This window comes from Rhea americana, unplaced genomic scaffold (assembly GCF_003343005.1).
Source record: "Rhea americana isolate MKP2758 unplaced genomic scaffold, rheAme1 scaffold_136, whole genome shotgun sequence".
Classification (NCBI taxonomy): domain Eukaryota; kingdom Metazoa; phylum Chordata; class Aves; order Rheiformes; family Rheidae; genus Rhea; species Rhea americana.
The window spans coordinates 1070441-1084363 of NW_028185439.1; the positions used below are offsets into that span (position 1 = coordinate 1070441).

A 13923-nucleotide genomic window follows, 5' to 3' on the forward strand; every position below is an offset into this window, starting at 1 on the left:
GGAAGAGAAGCTGTTTGTTCTCTTTTAGCTATCTGCATTGCAGGTACCTCAACTTAAGCAAAAATAGAATTTCTTAGAATATTTATTTATATAGTTGATGAATTTATTCTGCCCCTTTCACAGCGTGAATTATGACACTTAAATTTTACTTCCCCATAATAGCTTTAAAGTGTATAATTTTCATATGAAAGAACATGAAAGTAAGTTTCTGTATTAGACTTTCATGCAATATGGACTTCATTAAAAGCCGCTCTGTTGAATTAAGATTGTTTAAATAGTAGTAGAAGTCTAACAAGGAATCGGAAGTTTCGAATTTAAAGAGAGTACAGTAGTAAACAAATCCAATTCATGATGTGCACCTTAACCACTGCTGAAAGAAAATACTACAGATTTCAAAACATTTTAGGTCATAAAACAGTGTGCCATGTCTAATGCACATTGCAGAGGACTGAGCAGTTCCTTTTTAACAAAATGTGAAAGCACGTTTTCAGTCTAATATTTTTTCCTTCTAATGTAAAATAAGTATAATAAGGAGGTACGATACAGTAACTGTTGTGGAAAATTAATTAATTAGGCTTTTAATTATTTCATATTGCTTTTTAAAATGGAAAGTTCTCTACAAGAACTAAGTGCTGTTGTTATTACCAACAGTAATAATAAAAAAGCCTTTAGATTTACTCTGAGACTCTGGCTTTTGTAATTTGAAATACATTTCATTCACACAAATAGAATGTCAGTGAAAACAATGGCTTAAAATTCTCAATTTATGAAGCTCAGTTTCAAATTAAATATTGTCTACAAGGCTTTTTGAACTAGAAAAAAAATTCAAAGGTATTTCATTTTTTGAGGCAGGAATATAAAATAGATTCTGATTATGTGATGCCGCTATGAATTCATCTGTTAACTGCAGAACATGCATCTTTGCCATTAGAAAATAGATGAAAGCCATGTTATAAACATGTTTCTGCTTCTTTTTAGATACACAAAAGAGTATCATCTCTTCTACATCCATAAGTATGCAGACATAATAGCAGTTACTATATTTCTCCCACATACTTTATAACCTCCAGGGTAAACCTGTGAAACGCTATCGATATTTTACTCCTGTTTTCATGAAACACTCTGCTCCCATTTACCTCAACTGCAATTGCCCGCAAGACATGCTTATAAATTTAAGCTGGAATGTAACAGACTTTATGTCTGTTATTATGGAATTATTATTATGGAATGTATGTGTGAACATATGGACATCTGGGATTACTTCTCTGGCAATATCTCTGGTTCTCCTACATAAAAACAAGTATGAATCGCTTTTTGCTAACAAAGGAATATGTTTTTTATGACTCACTTGAAAACAAACCTATTTCTGAAACTCAGAACTAAATGTTGTTGAGTTTTATAGCCAGGGAATAAGTTGTGTCTTCGGACTTAATCTGCAGAAAAGATTCTCTGTGTATAGAACAGCATAGGCAGAAGAACTRGATTCCTTTATGCTGTTTTACCCTAATATGCTCCTTGTGTTGAAGGCAGAGAGTCTTATTYGTATCCAGAAATGTATGTGAGGAAAGATATTCAAGAAACCATTGTTCTTGTCATCCGTGTAACAAACTGACTGTGCAAATACAGAGTGTCCCAAAGGACAGATGGCTGATGAATAGACCCCTTGTCTTGCCAAAGAATAGGAATCATAAATCCAAAGCTGATAGACATCACATATTGACGTCTATCAACTTTTGGATRTTTCTACATCTCTATCTGCAAGCCTTGTGAGCAGGCCTTTCTTTAAGAAGGTGAGGTCCGCACAATAACTCTCTGTTTAAAGACAGCAACAGAGGCTCCATACACAAAAACTCAGTATCCTGTTAAACTTAATTGACACCTGCTAAGAAGATACAAAGCATGGAGAAAACAGTAGGATATTGTAAGATTTTCTTAGAAATCAGGCTACAGATTTGTAATGTGATTAAGTATTAGGGTTCAAGGAAAATTTCAATTTACTACAACAAGCAACAGATAAAATATTTTCATTTTATCCTCAGCTAAACAATATTTTGTGTTTCTGATCRACATGTAATTCACCCTAAAATGTGCTGAGAGCATATAAAAAGTTAGGAACAGTAAGATTAATGATATGCTCATAAATTTTCACTTACAAGTTTGTTCTTGAAGTTAAAAACTGTCATCATAGAAACAACTAAATATTTTATGTTTAAAGAAAGAAAAATGTATACAACGCACAAAATAACATTTTTTCTGAAACGCGGCTTTTGTATACAGGTCATCCAATAAAGTTGCATGTGTGTAGATTTTGTTCCTAYAGTCAGTTTTATAACAATAAAAAGGAGAGCATACTGAATAATTTCTTACTTGACCRTCTTTATTCAGTTGATGCTGCTTCCAAGTCTACTGATGTATACCCAAAGGGGAGCTGGATCAGCTTTAAATTTCTGAGCTCTACATTAGAGCTGAAAATGTCCTTATTGTAAAAGCAAAAAATAAGAAAATTTACATATCATAGGCAATATGTAGGGAATAGTGCAAATAGTAGGYGAGGATTGCGTATTTCTGTCATAAATATTATCTATTGATAGCCAAACACAGCTCAGGTGCATGAAAATTTGTGGAAATATTTCCTATGCTGATTGCTGGAAAAAGAGATTATTATGTAAGTTATAGGAAGTCATAATTTTCTTGCTGAACACAGAGCTTGCCTAGGGAGACCCTGGGGCTCAGGATACCAAATCTGAATACTTACTTACTAATTGGAACTCAGCTAAAGGGAGAATCTTGGCCTATGGATGCATATAGGTTTCTGGTTATGAATAACTTTCTGAGTTTTAAATGAGACAAAGAACATATGGCATCAACTCAAAATAAAACTAGTGGGTAGGAACTGCTCACTTCAGTCATTCTTTTAGAATAGTATTTATTAGTGAGTAAATTCTACTGTCTTTGGATTTGATTCTCCTTCCTAAACTAGTAAAGGAAGTAAATTCAGAGTAATTCTGTTCAAGTCAGTAGTGTTACTGACATAAAGCACAGTAAGTGAAAAGATGCTCTCTTCTCTCTGGGGTATTTTCTACATCTCCTCTTATTAGTGAGAGTAGAGTGGTTGCTTGCTAGAAAATTAGATGATTACACTCTCTGTCGTTATTTCTCATTAGGCAAAAGATGAAAATGYTGTTTCTTAATTACTCGTATGTTTCACTAGATACTCATGAGAAAACTTAACTGACAGCTCATGAACAATTGTCATTAATTTAACAGTACTTTTTATTCCAACTGGTAGAGGTTACTAGCAAGCTATGTCCATTGTATGGGTGTTCTTCCTTGTAAATAATGATTTGTTATATATAGTTTCATCTCTGCTAGGTTATCAGACTGTTTGCATAGATTTTCTTCCTGTTTTAGAAAAGCAAAATCATTAATCATATTGTCAAAGAATAAATCCTGAAGATTTTTTTCTGGTTTTCAACAATACTCACACTTCCTGTTTTAGGTATCTCTAACTCTGCATTTCATTGTCTGAGAAATACAGTCAGAAACAGGCAGTCARGCCCCCTAGTAACTGATGGAGAAAGGAAGGTGCCTTGGGAGGACTGAATCAGATTTTCCCCTGTGTAGGGCAGCTAGCTAATAGGAAATGCTATCTGTAAACATCAACACTAACTGTACRAAGAAAGGTCTAAGCAGATATCTGGTTCAGAACTGCTGGCCAAGAACTCAGAGTACTGGGTCCCTTCCCAAGGGTTAAGGACTAATGTAATGACAGWGATGGAGAAACTCTCCTTTGGCTAGCTTGACTAGCAGGAAGAGTACTTGCCCTGGAAATAGGAAACCTGAGGTATATGTTCTGTTATCCAGAACAAATTTGAACCACCGCTTGCCCTTCCTAGAACAATGCTCTGTGTCTTACTATTTAGTCAAAACTTCCTTTGCTGAAATTTCAAATAATTATTTCTCATTTTGTCACTTTTGGCTAATGAGAACAATTTTAAACCTTCCTCATTAAAAATTATGAATGGCTTCTATGCACTGCTAGCAAGAAAGCTGTAACATTTATAAGCTGTAGAAAACACCAATCACATCTTTAATTGCAGACCTACACAAATTATGACAACAGTTAATTAGTGAATTCTCCACAACTCAATTGTGTTTTCCATTTAGGGATCTTTGAGCTCCTTAAAAATATTAGCACAATAATGTAAATAACCTGACATGACATGGATTACTATCATCAGGCTCATAGTGAGGGAAGATGGGTGCCACCGGGGAAGTAAGTAGCTCAGTACAGTCAGTCTGTGGCAGAGCTGTGGATGGGATTCAAGTCTGCTGATCTAAGTCTCCTGACAATTGACTTCTGTTATCACAAGACCAACCTTCCTTCATGAGTAGCATTATGGCTCACTAACCAGAGAATTTTAAAGAAATAACAAGCAWATTTTATTTCTTTAAAACACAAAGACAAGATAAAACATTGAGCACTGGATTAAATAGGTGTTTTATGTTGAAATGCTTTGTTTGCATTTTCTTCTGTGGCCTTGAATATACTCATATAAGAGGTTGAACGGAAGGAAAGGTGAARTTGGTGGGTGCCCTAAGCAGACTAAATGAGTTCTTTCCTATGCTCTAATAAAAGCTCTATAATTGCTGTGGTGGATCTGCTGATTGTTCCTTCTATCCTTCCCCATATTTATTTCATTGTGAGTAAGACTGAAATGTGGCCCTATATGAAGTAGTCTATGGGGTTTTTAGGGAGATTCAGATAGTCATCTCAGGCTGAATCAGGCTTTGAGAAGGAGGATTTAGGAAACTCAGACTGAAAATGAAGGAACCGAGAATATAGTCAAGTCTAAAATGACTAAATCCATCCTCTCTCTCCTCTAAAAAGATAAGACCAATCTACAGCATCCTTGACGCAATGGAATATAGTAAAAAGGAGCTAAAGATAGTCTATCATTCGTCTTTCTATCATTCCTTTTACATGTAGTTTTCTACAGTCAACAAGAGTTAACCACATTGCCAGAAGAGAATATTTCATATTAAATTAGGAAATTGTATTAAAAGATATTTGAGTGGTACAATGGGAGTGTTCAAACACACATGGAACGCAATGTTCATCTTTCCCCCTTCYGTGACACTGTGTTGCCTGAGCTGCTTTTATTATCTCCTGGGCTTTATAAGGTCTCAGTGGTRTTACTAACAAGGTGGAGTGGACCCTGGAGGGGTGCTCAAGAGTTGCTTAACTGGTTTTCTGTTGTAGAGGGAGAATCTGATCCTATAATAACTCAAAACACTTAATAATTCAGTTTCTGTCAGTCCTTCCACTCTCACATCCTCCATTCTTCTTTCATCAAACACAACATCAATGCAAAATCACAGCCCCAAGAAATATGCTTAAATTACACAATTGCACAATATACTGGAGAAGAAATGGAGGCAAGGAGATGACCATTAAGCCTAAATTTCTTGTCTCTGTCTCATCTTTAAAACAATCTCCTCTTTTGTTAATTATAAGGCGATATAGCTGGCAGTCATTGGCAATTTTCTGTAATAACTATTTTGTCTGTTTCCTTTAATTTCCTCAATTCAGTCTTCTAAATTTTGTCCAGAATAATACCTTATAAAATCACACTAATGAAATGTCTCATTAGCTGCTTTCCTTTGTTACTTCTGTCTTGGCAATGCCACTTAGAATGAAAAGTACAGAAATGGTAGTACAGTGGCGACTGTGAAGTACTTTGAAATGTTTTGCCTGAAGGGCACTCTAGAAATTCAGCACTGAAATTGTAACCTTTGCTTGTGACCATAACTGTTATGTTAACAGTGTTTAATCAGAAAAAAGACATAAGCTCTTTGTTTTTCTACTGAATTTAAGCACTTTTACATTAGTTTAAGCTACACGTGAAAAAAACATCCAAACTGAACTTGGGAATACAGTTTTAGTGACTAAATCTTAGAACTGTAGATTATAATAACCAAAACCAACTAAGTTTCTTTTTAAAAAATAGCACTATTTGTTTGTAAAAATTTGTAAAACATAGGCAATTTTAATCCTTATTTTATGCCAGTCTTTCAGTGCACTCTAATAACCTTGAGATTAAATGCATTGTGAAGATATGCAATGATTAAAGTATGTTTTTCTTAATGTAAATAAAACTGAACAAATAGATATGGAAAGATAATGTTTCTTTCCCTTTCCAAATTATTAATATTTGAAAAATATTAGTTATTAGATTTGATGTTATTTTCTCCTTCRTCTTGAAGATTAGGATAGGATAGGATTCTCATTACTGAAACAGGAGGCTTGGATTATTGATTATATTATCACACTGTCTTTACAGAATATTCTGTCTTTATAATGTGAGCCAAAAGAATAACCTTTTGTGAACCTGTAATTATGCACTTGCAAAGATTTAAAGAGGAACACGCAGTTAGAAATGACATCTACTTCTTCTTGGAATCTGCCTGTTAATTTGACAAAGCTTAGCTGTGGTAGAGACGTATCAGTTATTTTAAGAATAAAAACAATATCTTACTTGGTCCTCAAAGGAGATTGCCTGGGCAACGTCTCTGGGAAATCCATCAATCACTATACCCTCTTCATCAGGGATCTGCATTAATCTCTGCTTTATTTCAGTTATGGTTGTTTCCTTTAATAGAGAGAAAAAAATACTTATTTAGTTCTGTAAGGGAGGTTTTCTTAATGATGCACATTAATAAAGCATTTACAAATCCTTAGAAAGCAAACATTAAGTAGGACAGCTTAATGCTGTTGTACCTGAGGGGCCAGTTCTCCAGTAGTAATTATTTTAGCAATCAGACTCCATTTTCTATTGCTGCTGGTGCTGTGGATCTTCTTCCTTAACAATTCACCAACTGATATGTAGTTAAATCCGTAACGTTCTGCTATTTTCAAACTCTGTGTTCCTTTACCACTTCCTGGACCACCTGTTGTTATTTATAAGCAAAACATTACRTTAAACTTCTATTTAAAATACTAAATTCTACGTGAAATCACTGSTATCAGCATCAGTGTCCCAATCATTATTAGAGCAAATCTTGCAATTTTCCATGTCTGTAGAAATAGTTCTCATCCAGGCCCCAGGCTAAAACATAAAGGTAATAGTTTGTAAAAATACAAATCTATCCAAGAAGAAAAAGCGTACATGTTGTTTCAGGCATGACACCATTCTAAAGCTGTTCCTTCAAGGGAATTTTTCTTTATTTGTAGTAGAGAAATGAACGACACCTTTCTTGAACTCTGYGAATCCAAATGTAGAGCCATACAGTCTGAAGACCGTATTTACGATAGAAAGAACACTTGGTTAAACGTGGTAGTAAAATCAATGGACTATTCATGAAATAGAATTAATAAAATATGCTCCTAAGGATGTGGCATGAGTTTCTGAGGTTTTTTTTAATTTTAAAATACATAGAATTATTAAATAATCAGCAGAGATGTTTCCATAGTGACTTGTTACAAGGGCTTTCTCTTGAACCAGACATACTTCTGGTATTGATGCTTGAAGCATCTCATGGGGATACAATTTGTTAGGTTCAGCTTGTTGGACAGCACAAAGAATAAAGAGACCYTTCAATATAGCACAGGCAGAGTATGCATCAAAATCATAGGGAACAGCTACATTAGATAGTAGGAAATGTTAAAGTGAAGGTCAGCTGAACAGCAGATGCAAGAATACATGTAAACAAAACATCAAAACAGGTCTAAACTAAAAGGACATGTTATGATGGGAAGGCCAGTTAATAGAGAAACTGGAATCTATTATGTAAAAATAAGGGGTTGTTTCGATAAAGTAAGTATTTATATATAGAAAAGTGTACGTTTTTGAATAGTGTAACAAAGCAAAACTAAAACAGATGTTTTCATATGAATTTCTAATACTTATTAACTATATTTTGGGGTGTTCTGCCTGAGAGCACTGAATTTTATGTCAGCAGACAAGAGCTATTAAAAATACAATGATACGCATTTTCTATGAACTTAAAATACACAGCAATGAAGTGAAAGTAAACATGAATACAATGAGCCACTTGCTAGCCATCATAAAACTCTTTGTTATGTTAACCATATTATTCCCATAAACAGCTTTTAATCTAACAGAGATTTGACTGCAAGATAGGCTCTACAGTATTTCTTCATTTGTGGTTATGACACTTTTTATGTAACTGGCTTCATACCTCTACCCCAGTTATATGTCAGAGAGCTTTCAGTTTCACCAGCAATCACTAGGAATTCTTCTGTACCATTGACTCTAGTGGTGCTAACTCTCCACCTGGCTTTTGCAACTCAAATCCAGACCAAACTTGAGCATTGTTAACTTGTCCCTGTACCCTGCTCACAGATCAGTTACACCCTTAGGTAAAGAACGCTTTATTATTATTCAGTTATTTTAAATAATGCTTAAATCAAGCTAGATTAAGAAAATGCARATATGAGCATATATTCATAACATCCAAATAGACAATACAGTTACTAATGTTCATGAAATGGACAAGCAAAGGAAAGAAAGAAAAGCTATGMTTTATCTCCATAGAGTATGATTACAGCAGAAAAATCTCTTTCCSTCATGCAGTTGACTTGCAGTTTCTCTCCTAACAAGAAGCATGCTCTCTCTCTTTTGTAAAATTATGTTAGTGGTAAAACGCTGTTCTTCCATTCAAACAACATCACATTTTTCTCAATCCAAAAATACTCCCTTAGAGAACTAAGATTATCCATTCATGATCTAATGGAAAGCATTAATATAATAAAATAAGTGAAAAGTGATAGGACAAAATTACTTCCCATAGTAAATCATTATAATTTACTGAACACTATATCCATTTCTGACTCTTTAATAAATTATATAGACAAGACTGTCTACAAGAAAGGAAAATCAAATTGCTTTTGTTTTTCTTTCTTTTCACTAATGCCAAGAGTATACATTATTTAGGAGAACTGTGATTATTTTACRTATTTTTTTAAAAGGTGTCTAGACTAGGTAACATTTGTTGCATTTAAATTATGTTTGCTAACTGGTTTTAAGGGAAGGTTTGCATACCCAGAAAGTTATATTTAAAATATTATTTTAATTCAGTTTTGTCAGTGCAAAATTTTCATTTTGTTGCAAATTGAAAATAAATTCATGCAAATAAGACTTCTTAAAATATGACTTGTGATTTAAAAATCTAATTTTGGACTGAATTTAACAAATAAAATGGTTAGCTGACTGCTGACAGTRCTAGCTTTGTTCTATTCTTTCAACTTTGGTTATAGAAGGAAAACACATTCTTTTAAAAAAGTATTAAATAATATTTTCAATTAAGTGTAGTTTAAAAAAACATTCTGTGAGGCTGATGATATATCCTTTTTATTTAGGACATATCAATAGTAAAAATGTGATTGTCAAAATATGTTAGGAAGCATATTTTTAAACACAGTCTAGTCTCCTAGTGTTGTAACACCTTGGAAACTTAGTTTTGCATCAATTCAGAAGTGTGCTWTCATGGCTGGTTACATCTGATTTTTCTAAAATCCAGTCACATACCCACTTTGCAGTTTTGCAGCTTTACATTTCACCAGTAGATTTCTCTGCAAATGCAGAAAAAGAGCAAAACACCCACCCTTATGAGTGAGTTATCCTTCACATTGAAGTTACCTTGTTTATTATAAGGATAATAGATTTTATAAAGTGAAGAAGATGTAAAAACCTTTATGGAAGAATTTAAAAGATTTTGGGATAATGCATTATTAATGAGAAGTTCATCTAATMTGTGAAGTAGAAGACTATTCTTCAATTTTTATCCATTTCAGTCCCCAAAATGAATGGGACCAGTACCACCCTAGTTGGGCAGTGTGGTTAGTTATGGTTAGTTATACATAAGCAGCCTGCTTAACTGAGGCTTTAGCTGTCATTTTATGAAAATTGTAAAGTATGCAATGTATATTTTCATGTAAAATTTCTGTCTCTTGAAATTAGCACTTTTTTTTTCCTGTCTCTTGAAACAGCTCTTTTTTCATTTTCTCTCTTTTATTCAGTATGTTAATTATTCTTTTACTCTTTCTAGTGTGTGTTCTTGTGTGCTTTCTCAAGAGGAAGTTGAATTTGGTGGAAATTTTCTTGGTACTGTACAAAATTGGACAATAGCTCCTAAGCTTCATATAGTACTGTGCTTCTATCATATCACACTATGACAGAYAGATTCAGAGAAATTCAGTTGAAAAATAAACCTGAAATAGCCTCTGCGGGAGGTTTACAATGTCTCCTATGTAAGTGGGCTAAAAGAAAAGTTTTGTAATATCCATGCTCGCCTTACTATATGCTGCCACTCAAGGCCTGCAGTTCAAGAGGTGAATGCCATTCTCTCCTCATTTCAGCTAGATAAAATCTTCATTCATCATTTTGGTGTACAACAAATATCTAGAATATCTACAGTGGCTTTCTTTCTGTTTTCAGTGTATTCTGGTATCAAATTTCTGAGAAACACTGGATGCAGAGCCCAGAGGACGTGTTCTTAGTGTTCACAATGTATAACACAGAAGAAACATATACTATTTATTCTCTTTTTGGGGGTAATATCTTCTCTTCAGTAAAATAAACCTTTATAGACTAAAAATGTGGTTGTCCATCACCTAGCACCTGTGCTGTAACTATTTATATAGTGCAGAGAATCAGAGAATTAGGCCTGGATGTAAAATCTAGAAAGGCAACCATTCCAGACAATAAGGAAACTAATTCAAAACTAAAACTCAAAAATAAAAAATAATGTTCATTTAAACTGAAACTGTAGATATCTCTAAATGCCTACTTGTCTGAGGCTGGAAATCATGAGTTGCCTAGAAAGGACTCTGAACAGCATGCAACAGGGAATCAGAGGAAAATGAACAATTAAATAACGCTAACTGACTGTTCACTCTCCCTGAAGATAGCACAGGACTCGCTTGCAAAACACATATAGGAMTTTATTTATCCCTAGATGAAATGGGCTAGTGACAGTATACTCTAGCTGGACATACTGATCAGCTTTCAGGTTTCTAAATATAGAATAGTGCTGTTCACTATTACCTTTTTGAGCTGTCTTATCAATATTTTTAAGTATCTTTCTTTGTGAGCAGCTTTGCTACATTCGTGTCTTAATTCAGATCTGGAGGGTGCTTTTGAAGAGCACTCTGGTTCACACGGTCAAGCAGTCTTGAAACRCACGAGCTGAGGTCCTTTCATGTTAAATTAAACCGGGAGATGTGCTCCAAATGCAAACCATGAGCACTCCAGCTGCTAATGAGCACTCGTCTACAGAACAAGACTACAGGTGCTGACAGTAAACCTCCCTAAAATGCTTTCAGTCAGGGTGTTATATCCTCAGCATGAACAATTAAACTGCAATAAACTCCAATTTGGATGCACCACTTGCTAATGTAGACACAGCCTCTAACTTCTTGTCTAAAAATTGCCTCTTTGGATTACATTTTTCTTCCAAATCTAAATGGAAAACTTACATTTAAATATATATAGGAATTCACTATATTCACAGGACAAACTAAAAGGCAAAGGAACAAAGACAAAATCTTGTCAAAATGAGTCTGCATTCATACCTATAACAAGGATGATTTTTGGTCGAGGTCTTGCAGGATCAAACACATCATACTCCTCAATTAGCTCAGCAGTTTCAGAGAGGTCAGTGTCACTTTCTATAGAAAACTGATGAATTGGAGGGAGTCGGTCATACCGTCGGTATGGGAAGTTAGGATTATCAGGAATCACTGTAAAACAGTAAGATAAACCAGGAATGCTGAAAATATCTAGAAAAGTTAAAATCTATTGTGTATACAGACAGGTCAATTTAAAGAAACATGAAGCATTTACAAAGCTTAGCATTTCTACAATTAAAATATAATAGGTACTTTTACAATGTGTTTGCTGTTACTGTATTAAGTATTCCCTCCCTCTATTCAGCCAATCTATTACATCAGAACAACCAGGACTCAGTATTCTTTGATGGCTCTTTAAATTTACAAGCATTACAGTTTTTATATGAAAATCTGCCTATAGCATTCAGGGGTTGGCAGTGTCCTATGAGAAGAAAAACCTTGTATAATGCAGATAGACTCTACTATTAAGTAAAACTCCTCTGGCGCTACATGTTGTACACTGAGATAGACTAGTACTCTGGCTAATTAGTTTAATGAAATGCTGGATGGCAAAGAAGAATAACTATGGCAACTGAAAGATGAGCTAATTAGTCAYTGTTAACATTTCAAAAAAATAATTACAGGTACTGATATGGCATTTGCTTAGATTTTATGAGAAGACTCTTTCCCTATGAATTTTTCATGTATATTTATTAAATTGGTACACAACTCCAATACAAGCTAGAAAAAAACCCCAGTGTATGAATGAACTGAAGTTAATATTACATCTTCCTTGAAGACCAACTAAGAAYAGGAGCAAAATACATTAAGCCAGCTTTGCCCTTATCTTTGCAAATGTTTTAGGTAGGATAAGAGAAATTGCTCTACTATCATGTTAAACATTTACAGAACAAACATTCATCATTAGACTGCAAAATGACCACAATTCTCTCCCCTGCATAGCATCCATTACGGGAGGAGAAAACGAAATGACAAAATTCAAGTGAACAGAATCCTCAAAATTTGTATTAAAATGGTGAAAAGAACGAGCTTTCCACGGCTAGCAGTCTGTGAACTGCTTGTGCATTTATATACAACATTCTGGAGTGTGTATGTTTGCATGCTTGTAACTTCTTGCTTATGGAAGACCACAATGAGGCATGATCTGCTACAGAAGTGTAAAATAGATCAATAGCAGATGTGAAATTGYCCATATTACAGGAAATATAATTATTTTTATACTTAATACATTACCATTCCTGAAAAAAGATCTCCTGGATTGTCCTCCATTGAGTGGAGGAAGGGTCCTCTTTTCTGGACTGACAAAAGTGTCCCATTTCACTTTTTCTGATCCTCCAAGCTCTTTCACTTTCTGCAAACAGCTTTCCAAATATTCTATTGGGTCATCAGGTTTGTAACACATCAATCCATTCAACAAACTCTGCAACATAAGATCAGAAATACAAAACTATAAAGGTAGATGACAGGAAACACAAACACTTTTATTTGAATTTGATTTTACACAGAGAAATCATGTATTCTATATTCAAAATCTCCAGTCCAAGCCAACATGTGAAATCTGCAAAAACACACACACACACARTGATTTTGTTTGAGCTAGATAACCCCCCAAAGTTACACATTCTACATGGCCTAATGATCATTAAAATGTGTTTCTTCCTGAAAGACCAGTATGGCCACAAGRATCTTATTTATATTTCTGAGTCAATACTATCTGGTCAGGACTATTCTGACCAAGAATTCCTCTCCCTCTTTTTTTAGTGTTAATTATACACTCATTGTACCAATGAGCGTAAGGGGGAGCATGGAGGAAGGAATGCCAGCCCCTCCTCTGATGCATGGGAATTGATTTTCCTTGACAAAAAGTGATACACAGGTCATCACCTCACCTCCCCAGAGACAACTACATCCAACCTACTCTTAACAATGAGCTTGTGTTTCAGGATGATGTCTTTTCCTTTGTGCTTTTAGCCTTTCCTCATTTTTGTGTTAATAAACTGAGGGCCATAGCTGGTATTAGCAATAAATAGAAATAGCTGTGATTCATAATTTAATGTTTTCCTTCAGTTATTTGTTATTATCTGCTGTTTATTCAAATATTTTCAGTCATTTAATGTTATGGTTATGTATTGATAAAACAGAACATGATTTATATACATATAAATATGCCCTTATTATATTACTTAACTGATCATAGCAACTGGACATATATTTTTTTGAGATGTGCACCATTTTTTAAATTGCTAGCACAAGCCTTCCGCCTCTGTTCA

The 13923-nt window shown here is 34.3% G+C and overlaps 1 protein-coding gene across 1 annotated transcript in view; it reads right to left on the bottom strand.

Annotated features, from left to right (window-relative positions):
• The window catches only part of AK5 (adenylate kinase 5), a 95641-nt gene extending 82571 nt beyond the window's left edge, over positions 1 to 13070 (bottom strand). The window contains exons 1-4 of the mRNA XM_085298182.1: positions 12887 to 13070; positions 11597 to 11764; positions 6782 to 6951; positions 6540 to 6653 (exon numbers count right to left, since the gene is read on the bottom strand). Coding sequence (XP_085154308.1) covers positions 6540 to 6653; positions 6782 to 6951; positions 11597 to 11764; positions 12887 to 13055 — 621 coding nt within the window. The 5' untranslated portion in view covers positions 13056 to 13070. The remainder of the gene's footprint in view (positions 1 to 6539; positions 6654 to 6781; positions 6952 to 11596; positions 11765 to 12886) is intronic.
• Between the last annotated feature and the right edge of the window lie 853 nt (positions 13071 to 13923).